This window comes from Oncorhynchus mykiss, chromosome 1 (assembly GCF_013265735.2).
Source record: "Oncorhynchus mykiss isolate Arlee chromosome 1, USDA_OmykA_1.1, whole genome shotgun sequence".
Classification (NCBI taxonomy): Eukaryota; Metazoa; Chordata; class Actinopteri; order Salmoniformes; family Salmonidae; genus Oncorhynchus; species Oncorhynchus mykiss.
The window spans coordinates 63,196,287-63,212,655 of NC_048565.1; the positions used below are offsets into that span (position 1 = coordinate 63,196,287).

The 16,369-nt window shown below is 43.8% G+C and overlaps 1 protein-coding gene across 3 annotated transcripts in view; it reads right to left on the reverse strand.

Annotated features, from left to right (window-relative positions):
- Positions 1-16,369, reverse strand: part of LOC110526655 (TATA-binding protein-associated factor 172) — a 75,041-nt gene that overhangs the window by 47,643 nt on the left and 11,029 nt on the right. For all 3 annotated transcript variants that reach the window (XM_036982471.1, XM_021607797.2, XM_036982482.1), the window contains exons 9-14: positions 10,188-10,277; positions 9,988-10,083; positions 4,075-4,251; positions 3,708-3,848; positions 1,234-1,358; positions 797-917 (exon numbers count right to left, since the gene is read on the reverse strand). In XM_036982471.1, the coding sequence (XP_036838366.1) occupies positions 797-917; positions 1,234-1,358; positions 3,708-3,848; positions 4,075-4,251; positions 9,988-10,083; positions 10,188-10,277 (750 nt within the window). The remainder of the gene's footprint in view (positions 1-796; positions 918-1,233; positions 1,359-3,707; positions 3,849-4,074; positions 4,252-9,987; positions 10,084-10,187; positions 10,278-16,369) is intronic.

The window sequence follows — 16,369 nt, forward strand, 5'->3', positions numbered from 1 at the left end:
AGCAGATTTCAGTTATGACAACAAAGAGTTGTATTCATACATTAGCGTTCCAGAAATTGGCCCAACCTCAAAATGGATGACTAGACAGGGCGCTCGTGTGCGCCATAGCATGCATGTTGATTTTGTCCACACACACCAGACGCGATACGGACACGCAGGTTGATATCTCAAAATTAACTCTGAACCAACTATAGCTAATTTGTCCTGGGATATAAACATTGGGGTGTTGTTATTTTACCTGAAATGCACAAGGTCCTCTACTCCGACAATTAATCCACAGATAAAAGGGTAACCCGAATTGGTTTCTAGTAGACTCCTCTTCCAGGCTTCTTGTTCTTCTTTGGACTTTATATGGCGGTTTGCAACCAACTTTAAGGTGCATTACCACTACCAACTGCACTGTAGACCTCAGGTCATCTTTCAATCATCCACGTGGGTATATGCTCCTAAAAACCAATGAGGAGATTGGAGAGGCGGGACCAAGTTCTATTTTAGCGTCTGGCTATGCAGCGTTGTTGACGTGTGCAAGCAGTGTGGCTGCAATGACTGAATAACATGTATACATTTATTTTGTAACGCGAGTGGTGGGGTCAGCACTTAAGGCCCTACGTGTGTGGAGACCGGAGAGGATTTGATTGGTACAGGCAATATGGTGAAACTTCCACCAAGCCTATCAGGGTGAAAGGCAGAGCTATTACCTTATTACTTACACCTGTCAAATCCTCTCAGATTTGACACTAGTGCATAGGGGTCAATTTAGGATTGGGCTATTGACATATTTCTCTTACAAACCCACCTGGTCAGCTTTGGATAGTAGGGTGAAAAGGGTCTCTAGTGCGGCCCGTCTAACTGATGATATGGTGTGTCTAAGGAATGGCCAGACCCGAGGAACGAGGACCGTTAGGGACTGCTGCATGCTGGAGGGACAAAAAGAGAGCGTTGTTGGGCCTATCATCCCTTGGCAAAGTTGTCCTTAGTACATCCTAAGCACACTAGACGTTTCATTGACAAAGGGAACCACAACAACAAACACGTACTGGTTTGAATGTTTCTCAGCCATAAACACCATTGACTTTACAAGACCTGCTTTTTCCCACAATTGTTAGCAATTGTTACCGCACATTTTTGACTGTAGATCATCGGAATGTTCCTTAAAGAACAAGATGTTCATGATTTCCATGATGTAGTGGGAGAAGAGGTTATACCTGTACAGACAGGAGAGGTGTCACTCACCTGCACTGTCGGACTTGAGGGTAGGCGAGCAGAGAGGACAGTAGGGTCATGATGCTGTTGGTGGAGGCTGTCAGGTCATCCAGCTCCAGGAGAGCGTCCCACAGGGAGTTCACTATGAATGGGACCTGAACAATACCGGGAAAAAAAGGGGGAAAAAACAGCAGTCATTATCTACATAAAACAGAGACAACTGCTATGGTTAGCACCGTACTGAAAAAAACAGAGCAAATAAACATCAAACTGGGTTGTGTTCATCAGCAAATTCAATGGAAAACATTTTTGCAATGGGAAAAAACGAAAATGTCCAGGTAGTCTGTCCCGATTTCAATCAGTTCTCTTCCATTTGGTGCCAACTGAACACAACCCTATTGTGCCATAGACATGCCAAGAATTTTGAGCACCACTTCTGCGCGGGGGAGGCACCCACCCCGCAGACGCCACGACGGCGCGGGCGACACCCACACTGCTCAAATCAAAGTCAAATTGTGTTTTTTTTTGCCTTATGTTGGCAGAAGACTGCCTCAGTAGGAATGGTAGGCTGTTCTTCAGTAATTAATTATACTGAACTAAAATATAAAAACGCAACAAGATTTTACTGAGTTACAATTTATATAAGGAAAATCTGTCAATTTAAATAAATTCATTTGGGCCTAATCTATGGATTTCACAACTGGGAATACAGATATGCATCGGTTGGTCACATATACCTTTAAAATTGATTGTGGCCTGTCTAATGTTGTCACACATATTTTCAATGTCTGTGCGAAGTCGCTGGATATTGGAACACGGCGACCCAGAGCATCCCAAACATGCTCAATTGGTGACATATCTGATGAGTATGCAGGCCATGGAAGAACTGGGACATTTTCAGCATCCAGGAATTGTTTACAGATCCTCGCGACATGGGGCTGTGCATGATCATGCTGAAACATGAGGTGATGGCGGAGGATGAATGGCACAACAATGGGCCGTAGGATCTTATCACGGTATCTCTGTGCATTCATATTGCCATCAATAAAATGCAATTGTGTTCGTAGCTTATGCCTGCCCATACCATAACCCTACCATGGGGCACTCTGTTCACAACGCTGACATCAGCACACCGCTCGCCCACACAACACATATACACGTGGTCTACGGTTGTGAGGTCGGTTGGACGTACAGCCAAAGTCTTTCAAACAACATTGGAGGCGGCTTTAACATTCAATTCTCTGGCAACAGCTCTGATGGACATTCCTGCAGTCAGCATGCCAATTGCACGCTCCATCAAAAAGTGCCGTTGTGTGACAAAACTGCACATTTTAGAGTGGCCTTTTATTGTCCCCAGCACAAAGTGCACCTGTGTAATGACCATGCTGTTTAATCAGCTTCTGGGAAATCCATCCACCTGACAGGTGTGGCATATCTTGGCAAAGGAGAAATGCTCACTAACAGGGATGTTAACAAATTTGAGAGAAATAAGCTATTTGTGCATATTGAACATTTCTGGGATCTTATTTCAGATCATGAAACATGGGATCAAGACTTCATGTGCGTTTATATTTTTAAAATGTACAATCAGGGCTCTCCCTATGATATTCTGACAAGGTGGGGTTGATGTAAGAGTCAATTTCCCCCTCAAGAAGTTGGAGCATTTAGCATTATTTTTTCCTGTAATTGCCATTTCCTGAAACTTAGTCTTAAATGATAAACAATGTAGCCAACATGGAAGTATTGTGTTTCATCCTTAAAATGTCACATTATTCTAGGTCAAATTTAAGGGGTAAAGATTATTCTCATTATTAGGTGTCTATGTGGCTAGTCTAGTGAAAATGGCTTCTTACATTTTGTTTGGGGAGATAATTCAGAACAAATCAATTGCTGGACGCAAAGCAGCTAGTAGTCTAGCTCACCGTAGGCTATTACGAATAGGAAACTGAACTAGGCCTATAGGAGCTTGTTTCAGATTTCCCTCTCTGACCTAATCCATCAAGTTAAGTCTGAGCAACTAGGCTACCATTCGTTCAACATGCCTCGTTGACATCAGTGAACTGACTATTATCATCCTACTGTCGACACACGGCTATTTAAAGAGGACCGACCAAGAACTGATTAAGTAACATTAGGTCTACTAATCTTTAAGAGTCTAACGTAACGGTTTCTGTTTCCATCCACGCAGCAACACACACTGAACTACAATAAGTGCTTTCTGGGATCAGAGCAGACCGCTAGAGATCGAGTCAGTAAATCACAATGTGCCACATAGAAGACTGTTTTAGGGTCGAGTTTTTCTCGTACCGGCGAACTTTCATCTCAAATTGCGTGCATGCTGGGCAAAATGTGTGCAGGTTGGCCAGGTCTGAAGAAGTTTACAATGACAACAAAGGCAAAGCCATGGGACAGGCATAACAGAGGAGTGAGGTTGGAGAGAGGCTAAGGAGCAGTTAAGGTGACCACGTGTAAAGAGTGACTGTGGAGAGGAGCTCCTGTCTGACCTTGTTGGGGAGTAGCTGCACTAACCCGTCCACCACAGGGATGAGGGCCGCGGCCGCCACCGCTCTGACATCATCGTCCAGGTCCTGCAGCCCCTGCGTGATGGCAGGGAGCACCCGTGGAAGCAGAGCGGATATCAGGTCCTGAGAGGAAAGCGAGGGAGCGAGGAAAAAAAGGTTATAGAAAGACAATGAGTGCAGTTCAGGGATCATGAACTAGATGCAGCCTGTTTTTTGCTCAGAAAACTTGGGGGGGTCAAATAAATTCATGCATGTATAAAACACTTGTTTTACTGCCTTAAAATGGATAACACGCATCATGCATGTTGGGCGGCAGAGGCAAGCAGACAAAACAGGAGGTTAGTGGTACCTGTCTGACTGCCAGGCCATACTTGATGCCCAGAAGACCCCCGTGCCGGACCTCCCACTGGTCCTCCGTCAGCAGCTTCAGCAGGATGTCTACTGTCATGGCAACACCGCTGTCAGTCATGTGGCGCAAGGCCACGCCCAGTGTCTGGGCACAGGTCTCTCGAACCGGAGCCACCACCTGACCAGAGAGACAGCATGTTAGACAAACAGCAAAGCCTGACTCGTAAATGATAGTGAGTAGGGTTGCAAAAATTCTGTAAACTCTTGCTTTTTGTGTTCTTGGAATATTGTAACCTTACCCCAGAGGCGTAGTCACCAACCTTTTGAGTCAAAGATCATTATACATAAATACAGTTGAAGTCAGAAGTTCACATACACCTTAACCAAATACATTTAATTTAATTCCTGACATTTAATCCTTGTAAAAATTCCCTCTCTTAGGTCAGGAAGGATCACCCGTTTATTTTAAGAATGTGAAATGTCAGAATAATAGTAGAGAGAATTATTTATTTCAGCTTTATTTCTTTCATCACATTCCCAGTGGGTCACAAGTTTACATACACTCAATTTGTATTTGGTAGCATTGCCTTTACATAGTTTAACTTGCGTTAAACGTTTAAGGTAGCCTTCCACAAGCTTCCCACAATAAGTTGGGTGAATTTTGGCCCATTCCTCCTGACAGAGCTGGTGAGTAACGTTTGTAGGCCTCCTTGCTCGCACACATTTTTTCAGTTGTGCCCACAAATGTTCTGTAGGATTTAGGACAGGGCTTTGCAATGGCCACTCCAATACCTTGACTTTGTTGTCCTTAAGCCATTTTGCCACAAATTTGGAAGTATGCTTTAGGTCATTGTCCATTTGGAAGACCCATTTGCAACCAAGCTATCACTGATGTCTTGAAATGTTGCTTCAATATATCCACATAATTTTCCTCCTCATGATGCCATCTATTTTGTGAAGTGCACCAGTCCCTCCTCCAGCAAAGCACCCACACAACATGATGCTGCCATCCCCGTGCTTCACGGTTGGGATGGTGTTCTTTGGCTTGCAAACCTCCCCCTTTCTCCTCCAAACATAATGGTCATTATGGCCACAGAGTTCTATTTTTGTTTCATCAGACCAAAGGACATTTCTTCAAAAAGTACAATCTTTGTCCCCATGTGCAGTTGCAAACAGTAGTCTGGATTTTTTATGGCGGTTTTGGAGCAGTGGCTTATTCCTTGCTGAGCGGCCTTCATCTTGATATAGGACTCGTTTTGCTGTGGATATCAATACTTTTGTACCCGTTTCCTCCAACATCTTCACAAGGTCCTTTGCTGTTATTCTGGGATTGATGTGCACTTTTTGCACCAAAGTACGTTCATCTCTAGGAGAAGGAACGCGTCTCCTTCCTGAGCTGTATGACGCCTGCGTGGTCCATTGGTATTTATACTTGTGTACTATTGTTTGTTCAGATGAAAGTGTTACCTTCAGGCATTTGGAAATTGCTCCCAAGGATGAACCAGACTTGTGGAGGTCTACAATTTTTTTTCTGTGGTCTTAGCTGAATTATTTAGATTTTTCCCATGATGTCAAGCAAAGAGATACTGAGTTTGAAGGTAGGCCTTGAAATGCATCTACAGGTACACCTCCAATTGACTCAAATTTTGTCAATTAGCCTATCAGAAGCTTCTAAAGCATGACAATTTTCTGGAATTTTTCAAGCTGTTCAAAGGTACAGTCAATTTAGTGTATGTAAACTTCTGAGCCACTGGAATTGTGATAGTGATTTATATGTGAAATAATCTGTCTTTAAACAATTGTTGGAAAAATGGACTTGTGTCATGCACAAAGTAAATGTCTTAACTGACTTGCCAAAACTATAGTTTGTTAACAAGAAATTTGTGGAGTGGTTGAAAAACAAGTTTTAATGACTCCAACCTAAGTGCAAGTAAACGTGCGACTTCAACTGTACATACATACATAGCCTTGCAAAAGTATTCATCCCCCTTGGCGGTTCTCCAATTTTGTTGCATCACAACTTGTAATTTACATGGATTTTTAATTGGATTTCATGTAAGGGACATGCACAAAAAAGTCCAAAATGGTGAAGTGGAATTTTATTTATATATTTTTTTACTTGTTTCAGAAAATTCAGAAAAATACAAAACGTAAAAGTGGTGCATGCATATGTATTCACCCCCTTTGCTATGAAGCCCCTAAATAAGAAGTTGTAACCATCACCTTCAAAAGCTAAATAAAGTTCACCTGTGAACAATCTCAGTGTGTCACATGATCTCAGTAAAAAAAAAAAAAAAAAGTCCTGTTGCGGTCAACACCGTTTTTTTTTCAGCAAAATTAACATGTGTAAATATTTGTATGAACATAAGAGTCAACAACTAAGACATAAACTGAACAAGTTCCACAGACACGTGACTAACAGAAATTGAATAATGTGTCCTGAACAAAGGGGGGGGTCAAAAGTAACAGTGAGTATCTGGTGTGGCCACCAGCTGCATTAAGTACTGCAGCGCATCTCCTCCTCATGGACTGCACCAGATTTGCCAGTTCTTGCTGTGAGATGTTACCCCACTCTTCCACCATTGCACCTGCAAGTTCCTGGACATTCCTGGGGTGAATGGCCCTAGCCCTCACCCTCCGATCCAACAGGTCCCAGACGTGCTAAATGAGATTGAGATCCGGGCTCTTCACTGGCCATGGCAGAACACTGGCATTCCTGTCTTGCAGGAAATCACGCACGGAATGAGCAGTATGGCTGGTGGCATTGTCATGCCAGGATGAACCTGCAAGAAGGGTACCACATGAGGGAGGAGGATATCTTCCCTGTAACGCACAGTGTTGAGATTGCCTGCAATAACAAGCTCAGTTCGATGCTGTGAGACACCGCCTCAGACCATGACGGACCCTCCACCTCCAAATTGATCCTGCTTTAGAGTACAGGCCTTGGTGTAATGCTCATTCCTTCGTCGATAAACGCGACTCGTCAGTGAAGAGCACTTTTTGCCTGTCTGGTCCAACGACAGTGGGTTTGTGCCCATCACCGCCGGTGATGTCTGGTGAGGACCTGCCTTACAACAGGATACAAGCCCTCAGTCCAGCCTCTCTCATCTTATTGCGGACAGTCTGAGCACTGATGGAGGGATTGTGCGTTCCTGGTGTAATTCGGGTAGTTGTTGCCATCCTTTACCTGTCCCGCAGGTGTGATGTTCGGATGTACCGATCCTGTGCAGGTGTTGTTACACGTGGTCTGCCACTGCAAGGATGATCAGCTGTCCGTCCTGTCTCCCTGTAGCGCTGTCTTAGGCGTCTCACAGTGCGAACGTTGCAATTTATTGTCCTGGCCACATCTGCAGTCCTCATGCCTCCTTGCAGCATGCCTAAGGCACGTTCACGCAGATGAGCAGGGACCCTGGGCATCTTTCTTTTGGTGTTTTTCCCAGAGTCAGTAGAAAGGCCTCTTTAGTGTCCTAAGTTTTCATAACTGTGACCTTAATTGCCTACCGTCCGTAAGCTGTTAGTGTCTTAATGACCATTCCACAGGTGCATGTTCATTAATTGTGTGTGGTTCATTGAACAAGCATTGGAAACAGTGTTTAAACCCTTTACAGTGAATATCTGTGAAGTTATTTGGATTTTTACCAATTATCTTTGAAAGACAGGGTCCTGAGAATAGGACATTTTTTTTTGCTGAGTTTATAGATCCCCGTTCTGAAAAGCCCCAGAATCTGCAACACCACAAAGCAAGGGGCACCACCAAGCAACCATGAAGAGCAAGGAGCTCTCCAAACAGGGACAAAGTTGGAGAAGTACAGATCAGGGTTGGGTTATAAAAAAATATCTGAAACTTTGAACATCCCACGGAGCATCGCTAAATCCATTATTTAAAATGTAAAGAATATGGCACCACAACAAACCTGCCGAGAGGGCCGCCCACCAAAACTCACAGACCAGGCAAGGAGGGCATTAAATCAGAGACAACAAAGAGACCAAAGTTAACCCTGAAGGAGCTGCAAAGCTCCACAGCTGTGATTGTAGTATCTGTCCATAGGACCACTTTAAGCCGTACACTCCACAAAGCTGGGCTTCACGGAAGAGTGGCCAGAAAAAAAGCCATTGCTTAAAGAAAAAAAATAAGCAAACACATTTAGTGTTCGCCAAAAGGCATGTGGGAGACTCCCCAAACATGGAAGGTAATTGAGCTTTTCAGCCATCAAGGAAACGCTATGTCAAGCACAAACCCAACATCTCTCATCACCCCGAGACTACCATCCCCACAGTGAAACATGGTGGCAACATCATGCTGTGGGGATGTTTTCATCAGCAGGGACTGAGAAACTGGTCAGCATTGACGGAATGATGGGGCTAAATGGAGGGAAATTCTTGAGTGAAGCCTGTTTCAGTCTTCCAGAGATTTGAGACTGGGAAGGAGGTTCACCTTCCAGCAGGACAATAACCCTAAGCATACTGCTAAAGCAACACTCAAGTGATTTAAGGGGAAACATTTAAATATCTTGGAATGGTTTAGTCAAAGCCCAGATTTCAATCCAATTGAGAATCTATGGTATGTCTTAAAGATTGCTGTACACAAGCAGAGCACATCCAACTTGAAGGAACTGGAGCACTTTTGCCTTGAAGAAAGGGCAGAAATCCCAGTGGCTATGTGTGCCAAGGTTATAGAGACATACCCCAAGAGACTTGCAGCTGTAATAAGGTGGCTCTACAAAGTAGCGTTGTGTGCTCAAGTGCTGTGTGTCTTGTTTGTTTCACAATGAAAAAAAAAAAAAAAAAAAAAAAAAAAAAAAAAGTGCATCGTCAAAGTGGTAGGCATATTGTGTAAATCAAATGACAACCCCCCCCCCCCAGCAACAAAATAGGAAAAAATGCCAAAGGGGGGTGAACACTTTCATAAGCCACTGTACATACACATTTTTGTAAACATAAGCCTATCAACATTACCCAAATAAAAAACTGTTATGTATTAGCAATGCTTCAATTGCCTTGTCAATGTTCTCAAATTTATGAAATTACATATTTTTAAATGAGGTATATGATCACACTAGTAATGGATAATTTGTTGTATTATTTATGAGGCTCAGCTAAGTGAGCATAATTCAACGTCCCACTGTCCTCAACTGAGAAACGGGGGATCGTCTTCTAGCTCATGGCGAAACTCAACACGCCATTATTTCTGCTCCATGTAGCAATTCATGTGGTTACTCCTATGACCAGAGAAAGTGAAATATTCCTCCATACAAAAAAAATGTTAAGACAGGCCGCTAATAACAACAATGCAAGCGTATCCTAACTCCTAAGTCACCGCTGCAGTGCTGGTTGTAGCATGTGGAAGTAAGGAAAATGCACATTATGGCTTATAAAGGTGGTGAACAAAGTGTTGACAGTGAAGAACAACAATCTACACATAAAAACAGCAGCTCTTTGCTGTATTTATCGAGTCTCTCTCTAGTCATGGTTTAAAACGTTTAGAAATCTCACAGTAGGCTTGTCAGCTTTGCTGTCTGTTTGAGGCTTCTTTTTGCAGTCTATGGCTCGAAGAAACTGTGCTGACAGTGATCTGAGCTCTGATTGGCCAGCAGTAGGCCTATAGGTGCACTTGATTTGTTCTCTGGGCCTGGCGGGTAAGGCAGCGTTCCACCTTGAGACACATGAAATGGTTCAGAATGGGAACACGGCCTTCCCAACGCTATGGCTGCTGAATCAAGTGCACCTACCACCAACAGCGCGAAACACCAAAAAATAGGAACGCAAAGCTTTATCGTTAGTTTTTTTTTTTTTACAGATATGTTTGGTGATCGACTGGGAATGCCTTGGAGATCAACCGGTTGGTGACCACTGTTATTTTGAATTAAATTCAGCCACCCCAGGACATGGTAGATTGGTATGCTACAAGACACACCTCATCAGAGACAAAATCTCCGAAACGGTCCAGAGCAAAGACACAGAGCAGCCGGATGACCACATCCTCCAGCCACTCCTGGTGGTGCCGCGCCATCTGGAAATGGTCAGACATTGTGGTCAAATCCATTATAAGTAAATGTAAATATTTATATTTGGTTTGAATGAAGGTTGCATAGAGAGAAGAGTCAGATACAGTACCTGTTCTGCAGTGCTTCCCACCAGCTTCCCACCTCCAGCGCCTTGAGACTTGAGGATCTCCCTGAGGCCTGTGCCTGCTCCGTGACGAATCTGGACACAGACACACACAGAGCACTAGTAGCTGCACAGCTTATTTTAGTCTACATGCTGCCCGTTGTGTTATACAATGGATCCTTAAAAGAACAATACAGTGAACAAAAATACAACAACGCAACATTTAAAGTTTGTCCCATGTTTCATGGGCTGAACTAATTTTTTTAAAAAGAAATTACAAAAAAAAAAAAAACAGAAATGTGGAACAAAAAGCTAATTTCTCTACAATTGTTTACTTCCCTGTTTTTGCACATTTTTCCTTTGCCAATATAAGCCATCCACTTGACAGGTGTGGCATATCAAGAAACTGATTAAACATTCAGGTGCACCTTGTGCTGGTGACAAAAGGCCACTAAAATGTGCAGTTGTGTCACAATGCCACAAATGTCAAGTTGAAGGAGCATGCAATTGGCATGCTGACAGAAAATGATTAGTTAATTTCTCTGCCATAAACCGCCTACGTCGTTTTAGAGAATTTGGCAGTAAGTCTAACCGGCCTCACAACCGCAGACCACGTGTAACCACGCCAGCCCAAGAAAGCCACATCAAGCATCTTCACCTGCAGGATTGTCTGAGACCAGCCACCCGGGCAGCTGATGAAACCGTGGGTTTGCACAACCAAAGTATTTCTGCACAAACTGTTAGAAAGTCTGAGGGAAGCGCATCTGGGTGCTCATTATACTAACTAGGGTCTTGACCTGAATGCAGATCAGCATTGTAACCGACTTCAGTGGGCAAACGCTCAACTTCAATGGCCACTGGCAAAGTGTTCTCCCAGTTGCAACTGTACCGGTCAGATGGCAGACAGCGGGTATTGCGTTGTTTGGACGAGCAGTTTGGTGATGTCTACATTGTGAACATAGTGCCACATGGTGGCGGTGGGGTTATGGTATGGGCAGGCATAAGCGACGGACAATAAACACAATGTGCATTCAAATTACCATCGATTAAATACAAAAACATACCGCAACGAGATCCTGACGCACCTTGATGTGCCATTAAATCCACCACCATCTCATGTTTCAGCATGATAATACAAGAGCCCATGTCGCGAGGATCTGTACACAATTCCTGGAAGCTGCATACTCCGACATATCACCCATTGAGCATGTTCGGGATGCTCTGGATTGAGGTGTACGACTGTTCCAGTTCACACCAATATCCAGCAACTTCGCATAGCCATCGAAGAGGGACAACATTCCACAGGCCACAATCAACAGCCTGATCAAATCTATATGAAGTAACTGTGCTGCGCTGCATGAGGCAAATGGTGGTCCAACAGATAGATGCCTTAAAAATAATAATAATTAAAGTCTGTAACCAGATATCACTATTCCCAGTCATGTGAAATCCATAGATTAGGCCCTAATGAATTTATTTAAATTGACCGAGTTCCTTATATGAACTGTAACTCAGTAAAATCTTTGACATTTTTGTATGTAATAGCACCGGCTGCTGTTTTACATGCCCTTAAGCAATCGTGCTATTTTGTGTGTTTTGTCACATTGTTTGTAACTTGTTTTTTTGGTTTACATAATGTTGCTGCTACTTTCTCTTATGAACAAAAAACATTGCTTCTGGTTATTAGAACAGCGATTAATCACCTCAAACTGGATGAAGGATATACTGCTTCTCCGAGACCAGGCCCAAATCCCTGTCATTCGCGTGAAAAGACAAATACAGGGGGTGGAGTTAGGGGTGCCGCCTTAGACTTTGAAGGCGTGTGCGTATTCCGCCTCAACCATCCGTTCCATTGCCTAACGTGCAATCACTGGAAAATAAACTTGATGATTTCCGGTCGAGACTATCCTACCAAAGGGACATTAAAACGCTGTTATAGCTCATGTTTCACCGAGTCGTGGCTGAACGATGCGGATAATATACATTTGGCTAGGTTTTCCGTGCATCGCCAGGACAGAACAGCAACGTCTGGTAAGACGAAGGGCGGGGTTTATTTTTCAATAACAGCTGGTGCAATGTCAAATATTAAGGAAGTCTCAAGGTATTGCTCAACTGAAGTAGATTACCTCATGATAAACCGTAGAACTGACTATTTTTCGTAGCCGTCTACTTAACACCACAAACCGATGCTGGCACTAAGACCACGTTCAACAAGAAAATGCTCATCCAGAAGCGGCGCTCCTAATGGCCTTGGACTTTAATGTAAGCAAACGTAAATTAATTTGACCTAATTTCTACTAAAATGTCACATGTGCAACCAGAGGGAGAAATAATATATTTTGTTTTTAAATAAAAAGAAACGCCTCTAGACCACACACAGAGATGCATACAAACCGCTCCCTCCATCTAGCAAATCTGATCATAATTCTATCCTCCTGATTCCTGCTTAACAGCAAAAACTAAAGCAGGAAGTGGTCAAATGACAGATGCTACAGGACAGTTTTGCTAGCAGACTGAAATATGTTCCGGGACTCACCCAATGGCATTGAGGAGTATACCACCTCAGTCACCGGCTTCATTAATAAGTTCATTGATGACGTCGTCACAGTGACCGTACGTACATATCCCAACCAGAAGCCATGGATTACAGGCAACATCTGCAACAAGCTAAAGGATAGAGCTGCCGTTTCAAACGATTAGGACACTGATCCGGACGCTTATAAGAAATCCCACTATGCCCACAGACGAACATCCAAAGCGTCAATACAGGACTACGACTGGCTCGTACTATACCAGCTCCGACGCTCGTCGGATGTGGCAGGGCTTGCAAACTATTACGGACTACAAAAGGGAAACCAAGATATGAGCTGCCCAGTGACACAAGCTAAATGCCTTATGCTCACTTTGACGCAAGCAACACTGAAGCATGCATGAGAGCACCAGCTGTTTTGGACGACTGATCACGCTCTCCGTAGCCAATGTGAGAAAGACCTTTAAACTGGTTAACATTCACAAGGCTGCGGATCCAGATGGATTACCAGGACCGTGTATTCCGAGCATGCAATGACCAATTAGCAAGTGTCTCTCTGACCGAGCCTGTAATACCAACATGTTTCAAGCAGACCACCATAGTCCCTGTGCCCAAGAAAGTGAAGGTAACTTGCCTAAATGACTACCGGCCAGTAGCACTCACATCTGTAGCCATTAAGTGCTTTGAAAGGCTAGTCATGGCTCACAGCAACACCATTATCCAAGAAACGCTACACCCGCTACAATTCGCATACTGCCCCAGCAGATGACAATCTCAATAGCATGCCAAACTGCCCTTTCCTACCTGGACAAAATAAACACACGTGAAAATACTGTTCATTGACAACAGCTCAGCGTTCAACACCATAGTGCCCTCAAAGCTCATCACTAAGCTAAGGACCCTGGGACTAAACACCTCCCTCTGCAACTGGATCCAGGACTTCCTGACAGGCCGCCCACAGGTGGTTAGTGTAGGCAACAACTGTCACGATGACCCACAACACGGGGGCCCCTCAGGGGTGCTTGCTTAGTCCCGTCCTGTACTCCTGTTCACCCACAACTGCGTGGCCAAGCACGACTCCAACACCATCATTACGTTTACTGATGACAACGGTGGTAGGCTGATCACTGACAATGAGAATGCCTGTAGGGAGGTGGTAAGAGACCTGGCATTATTGTGCCAGGACAACAACCTCTCCCTCAACATGAGCAAGACAAAGATGATTGTGGACTACAGGAACAGGAGGGCTGAACAAGCCCGCTATTCACATTGACCGGGGCTGTAGTAGAGCGGGTCGAGAGTTCCAAGTTCCTTGGTGTCCACATCACCAAAATATCATGGTCCAAACACCAAGACAGTCATGGAAAGGACAACACTTTCTCCTCCTCAGGAGACTGAAGAGATTTGCCATGGGTCCTCAGATGCTCAAAAGGTTCTACAGCTGCACCATTGAGAGCATCCTGAACTGTTGCATCACCGCCTGGAATAGAACTGCTCGGCATTTGACCGTAAGGCGCTACAAAGTATAGTGCGTACAGATGGAAGTCCGTTAAGAACACATTCTTATTTTCAATGACGGCCTAGGAACGGTAGGTTAACTGCCTAGTTCAGGGGCAGAACAGATTTTTACCTTGTCAGCTCCAGGATTCAATCTTGCAACCTTACGGTTAACTAGTCCAACGCTCTAACCACCTGCCTCACGAGGAGCCCGCCTGTTACGCGAATGCAGTAAGAAACCATGGTAAGTTGCAAGATAGCATTAAACTTAATCATAAATCACTAGTTATAACTACACATGGTTGATGATATTACTAGTTTATCAAGCGTGTCATAAGTTGCATATAATCGATGCAGTGCGCATTCGCAAAAAAGGACTGTTGTTGCTCCAACGTGTACCTAACCATAAACATCAATGTCTTAAAAATCAATACAGAAGAATATATTTTTTAAACCTGAATATTTAGCTAAAAGAAATCCAGGTTAGCAGGCTATATATATATATATATATATGAGACCCCCTTTTCATGGTATCCAATTGTTAGTAATTACTCTCGTCTCATCGCTATAACTCCCGTACGGGCTCGGGAGAGACGAAGGTCGAAAGCCATGCGTCCTCCGAAACACAACCTAGCCAAGCCGCACTGCTTCTTAACACAGCGCGCATCCAACCCAGAAGCCAGCCGCACCAATGTGTCGGAGGAAACACCGTGCACCTGGCGACCTTGGTTAGCGTGCACTGCGCCCGGCCCGCCACAGGAGTCACTGGTGCGCGATGAGACAAGGATATCCCTACCGGCCAAACCCTCCCTAACTCAAACGACGCTAGGCCAATTGTGCGTCCCCCCACGGACCTTCCGGTCACGGCCGGCTGCGACAGAGCCTGGGCGCGAACCCAGTCTCTGGTGGCACAGCTAGCACTGCGATGCAGTGCCCTAGACCATAGCAGGCAATATTAACCAGGTGAAATTGTGTCACTTCTCTTGCGTTTATTGCACGCAGAGTTGGGGTATATGCAACAGTTTGGGCCACCTGGCTCATTGCGAACTAATTTGCCAGAATTTTACATAATTATGACATAACATTGAAGGTTGTGCAATGTAACAGGAATATTTAGACCATGGATGCCACCCGTTAGATAAATATGGAATGGTTCTGTATTTCACTGAAAGAATAAATGTTTTGTTTTCGAGATGAGTTTCCAGATTCGACCATATTAATGACCTAAGGCTCATATTTCTGTGTGTTATGTTATAATTAAGTCTGATTTGATAGAGCAGTCTGACCAAGTGATGGTGGGCACCAGCAGGCTCATAAGCATTCATTCAAGCAGCACTTGTGCGTTTTGCCAGCAGCTCTGCTGTTTATGAATTCAAGCCTATCAACTCCCGAGATTAGGCTGGTGTAACGCTGTGAAGTGAAATGGCTAGCTAGTTAGCGGGGTGCACGCTAATAGCGTTTCAAACATCACTCGCTCTAAGAATCTGAGTAGTTGTTCCCCTTGAAGCAGCGTTACCCATGCAGAGCGAGGGTGGCTGTTGTCGTTGTGTTGCTGGTTCAAGCCCAGGGAGGAGCGAGGAGAGGGACGGAAGCTATACTGTTACACTGGCAATACTGAAGTGCCTATAAAATCATCCAATAGTCAAAGGTTAACGAAATACAAATGGTATAGAGGGAAGTAGTCCTATAATAACTACAACCTAAAACTTACCTGGGAATATTGAAGACTCATGTTAAAAGGAACCACCAGCTTTCATGTTCTCATGTTCTGAGCAAGGAACTTAAACGTTAGCTTTCTTACATGCCACATATTGCACTTTTACTTCTCCAACACTTTGTTTTTGCATTATTTAATACAAATTTGAGGCTAAATTGATTTTATTGATGTATAATATTAAGTTAAAATAAGTTTCCATTCAGTTGTTGTAATTGTCATTATTACAAATACATTTTAAAATCGGCTTCTTTTGTCCTCCAATAATAGGTATTGAAAAATCATAAATCGGTCGACCTCTAATAAAAAGAGACTATCAAACCAAAGGAACATTTATTGAATAAATGAATGTCTTGAGTGCAAACATATGAAGATCATCAAAGGTAAGGGATTCATTTTAACTCTACTTGGCTGGCAACTGTTTATAATGATTTGTCTGCTGGACTA